The sequence below is a fragment of the Echinops telfairi genome, unplaced genomic scaffold (genome assembly GCF_000313985.2).
Source record: "Echinops telfairi isolate 266 unplaced genomic scaffold, ASM31398v2 ScPeMD7_7410;HRSCAF=8448, whole genome shotgun sequence".
NCBI lineage: Eukaryota > Metazoa > Chordata > Mammalia > Afrosoricida > Tenrecidae > Echinops > Echinops telfairi.
The window spans coordinates 13,747,840-13,751,147 of NW_022111310.1; the positions used below are offsets into that span (position 1 = coordinate 13,747,840).

The 3,308-nt window shown below is 49.3% G+C and overlaps 1 protein-coding gene across 1 annotated transcript in view; it reads left to right on the plus strand.

Moving 5' to 3' along the window:
• The first annotated feature begins 1,571 nt into the window (after positions 1-1,571).
• PALM2AKAP2 (PALM2 and AKAP2 fusion) overlaps positions 1,572-3,308 on the plus strand; it is a 287,817-nt gene continuing 286,080 nt past the window's right edge. Inside the window, exon 1 of the mRNA XM_045296629.1 lies at positions 1,572-1,696. Within this exon, the coding sequence (XP_045152564.1) occupies positions 1,657-1,696 (40 nt within the window). The 5' untranslated portion in view covers positions 1,572-1,656. The remainder of the gene's footprint in view (positions 1,697-3,308) is intronic.

The following is a 3,308-nucleotide window of genomic DNA, read 5'->3' on the forward strand; positions in this document are numbered from 1 at the left end:
CCACCTGCACCATGCAGCCCCATGAGTGTTCCCAATTTGAACTTGGACTTCAGCATTTCCACTCTCCTGACGAATAAGTCATGGGGAGGATAACTAGATTGGCAAGCCTCTTCTGTGTCTTTCCCAGTGCTGTCTGGAATCAAGGTCTTGACCATTTCCTTCAAGTCCTTTGTCTGCACCTCTCGGGTCAGGAGCTCCATCAGTGTCTCCGGGATTCTGTGGACCTGCTGGTGCTGAGCCTCGCTGGTTTCCGACCCTGGTTGTTGTGTTTTTGAGTAAAACCAACGCAGCATTGATGAAGCAGATAGCCGTCAGCAGTCTTGACATTAACGTACGCTTCAATCCTGGTCTGCCATGTGTGGGCCACCGAAGACCGTGCGTAAGACCCACGCCGTGGAAGTTGATCAGGCAGTTTTTGCCCTGAGCATCCTCAGTCCATGGCTGGAATTTTCTACACGCAGCCTCATCTTTCTGCAGACCAGAAAGGCTCACTTCAAATCCTCGCCCCTTGAGGCCATCAGAAGCGATCAAGGTTCCTTAGCTCTGATGACTGATGATTTCCCAATATTATATTGAACGTAGCTGGTGCATTCACAGCATATCAATCGTTCTTAGAAAATGGATCACCCACTTTCTTCTTGGCTCCTTTCTTTTTCTTTTTTTAAACTTGACTCAAGTTTATTTTGTGAGCCATAAAAATATCAATCGATTTCTTTAAAAAGTCATTTTATTGGGGGCTCATACAACTCGTATCACAATCGTACATCCATCCATTGTGTCAAGCACATTTGTACATTTGTTGCCATCATCATTCTAAAAACATTTTCTTTCTACTTGAGCCCTTGGTATCAGCTCCTCATTTCCCCCCTCCCTCATGAACCCTTGATAATTTATAAATTATTATTAGTTTGTCATGTCTTACACTGTCCGATGTCTCACTTAACCCACTTTTCTGTTGTCCATCCCCCAGGGAGGAGGTTATATGTAGATCCTTGCAATCGCTTCCCCCTTTCTAGCCCACCTTCCCTCCACCCTCCCAATATCACCACTCTGAAGGGATCATCTGCCCTGGATTCCCTGTGTTTCCAGTTCCTATCTGTAACAGTGAACATCCTCTGGTCTAGACAGATTTGTAACAGGTAGAATTGGGATCATGATAGTGGGGGAGGAAGCATTTAGGAACTAGAGGAAAGTTGTATGTTTCATTGTTGCTACACTGCACCCTGGTGGGCTCCTCGCCTCCCCGTGACCCTTCAGTAATTTGGCTCCTTTCTTTGCCACCTTTTGTAAGGCGCTTGTTCTGGCCAACCGCCACGGTCTGCTCAGAGAGCCAAAAGGTAGTTTGACTTTTTTAATAGTATAAAATAAACACTCACACACACACATCCCTGTAGATGGTCTCAGGAGCTTGGACTAGAGGGAAAGAGGGAGCCAGGTTAGAGAGGAGGGGACGGCAGAGAGCCAGGTAAAACTCGGGGCTGCTCAAAACGGTGGCAGTGTGGATGGGAAATGGAGGGTGGGCTGAAAACGCTCATCTGTCTGTTTTCTCTCCCATATTTTCACAGTCCAAACTGCTTCGGGAAAAATGGCTGTTGCAGGGAATGCCCGCGGGAACTGCGGAAGAGGAAGAAGCCAGGCAGAGGCAGTCTGAGGAGGATGAATTCAGAGTCAAGCAACTGGAAGATAACATCCAGAGGTAGGAGGGGCCCCAGTGTGGTGGTGCGACAGTACAGGGACCTCTTCTGCCCTCTGGGGGGCCTTCCTCCATGTTGTCCTCTTGTTACTGTGATTCCCCCAGCCTTTTCCTCTCCCTTGTGGCTCTCAACGTGGTTCTGAACCATTGGATCTGGTAGATAAGTGGCCTCTCCCAGGTGGCTGGTCAACCTGGGAACTGCAGTCACCAGAGTGCCAGCGCACTGAGCCAGAGTGGGGCAGGGGAGGTGGGGCATGTGGATGTCTTAGGACCACTTTCCTCCTCCTCCACTGCCCTACTGAATCCTGTCTGGAATACCTCCTTAGCTTGGGAGCCCTTTCCAAGTACAAAGGAGAGGAGCCCCCTAGACTCAAGAGCTCTAAGGACTGTGGGCACCTAAGGGACTCCACAGTATGTATCTCCAAGAGGAAAGCACGTAGACTGTGCCCAGAGACATCCTCCAGCTCACGCAGGTGCTCTGCTTGGACGTGATGGCATTTAGGGAGTTCACAGGGCAGCTGGATGAATCTTGACTTAGGGGGGAAAACCAGCCAAGGAAAGTGTGTGTGTGTGTGTGTGTGTGTGTGTGTGTGTGTGTGTGTGAGAGAGAGAGAGAGAGAGAGAGAAACAGAGGCAGTGGATGGAGAAAATGATCATCCTGTACAGACTGGAGTGAAGCTTTTGAGAACAGACACTCCCAGGTCACAGAAAGCAGAGATGGTAAGGACTTCCTGTCAGAAGCCCAGACGAGAGAAAGGGCGCGGATCTGGATGAAGCAGTTCAGAGCCATGAGCTTCCAGAGTTTTCCCTTCTCAGGAGTAGCTCAAGTTGCTGTCTGTTAGATAAGAAGGGTGCGTGTTGACAACAAATGGGAGCCGAAAAGGCAGCTTTGTGACATGACTTTATAGAAAATGTTTTCAAAGTGTCTGGTCGCTTTCAGCTGTAGACACAGTTGGCATAATTCCTTTCCTACTGGTTTTACACACTCTTGACCCATGTGCCCGGCATGAAGCTGAATCTCCGTAACTAATTATTGAGTGGAAGAAATGGGATTGGGCTCAGCTTCCCACTAATTATTGAGTGAAAGAAATGGGATTGGGCTCAGCTTCCCCCAGAAGCCAGTGTACTGAGAACAGGGAGGAAAGGCCCTCCTTCGCAGGGCCCCTGGTTCCAGGGGAGAGCACTGGGCAGTGTTGGGCCAGGTCCCAGCCTCCTGACTGCCAGGGGGAGATGCCCAATGGGCCAGGCAGCAGGTGCCCCGCCCTCGCATCAAACCCACTTGGCTCCTGTCCCTCAATTAGCTATCTCCTTTCTTAGGACCACTGTAATTAGCTACCTCCTTTCTCATGACCACTGTAATAGCTCCTTTAAGCCTCATCCCAGCGCCAGATACCATCTGACCTGTATAATTAGTCAATTGCGGCCAAAATATTATAGATGATTAAAAAGAGCATGACTTTAAAAAATGGAAAGAAATGGTATTGGTTGTGCTGTATTTCCGGAAACTCCTGTCCTGCAGAGGCGGGCTGGGTATTCATCGCCACCCCATCTTGGCAAAATCCTAGACCCAAGTGGCCTGGGCACAGTCTGTTCATAACACAGGACTTGTGGTTCC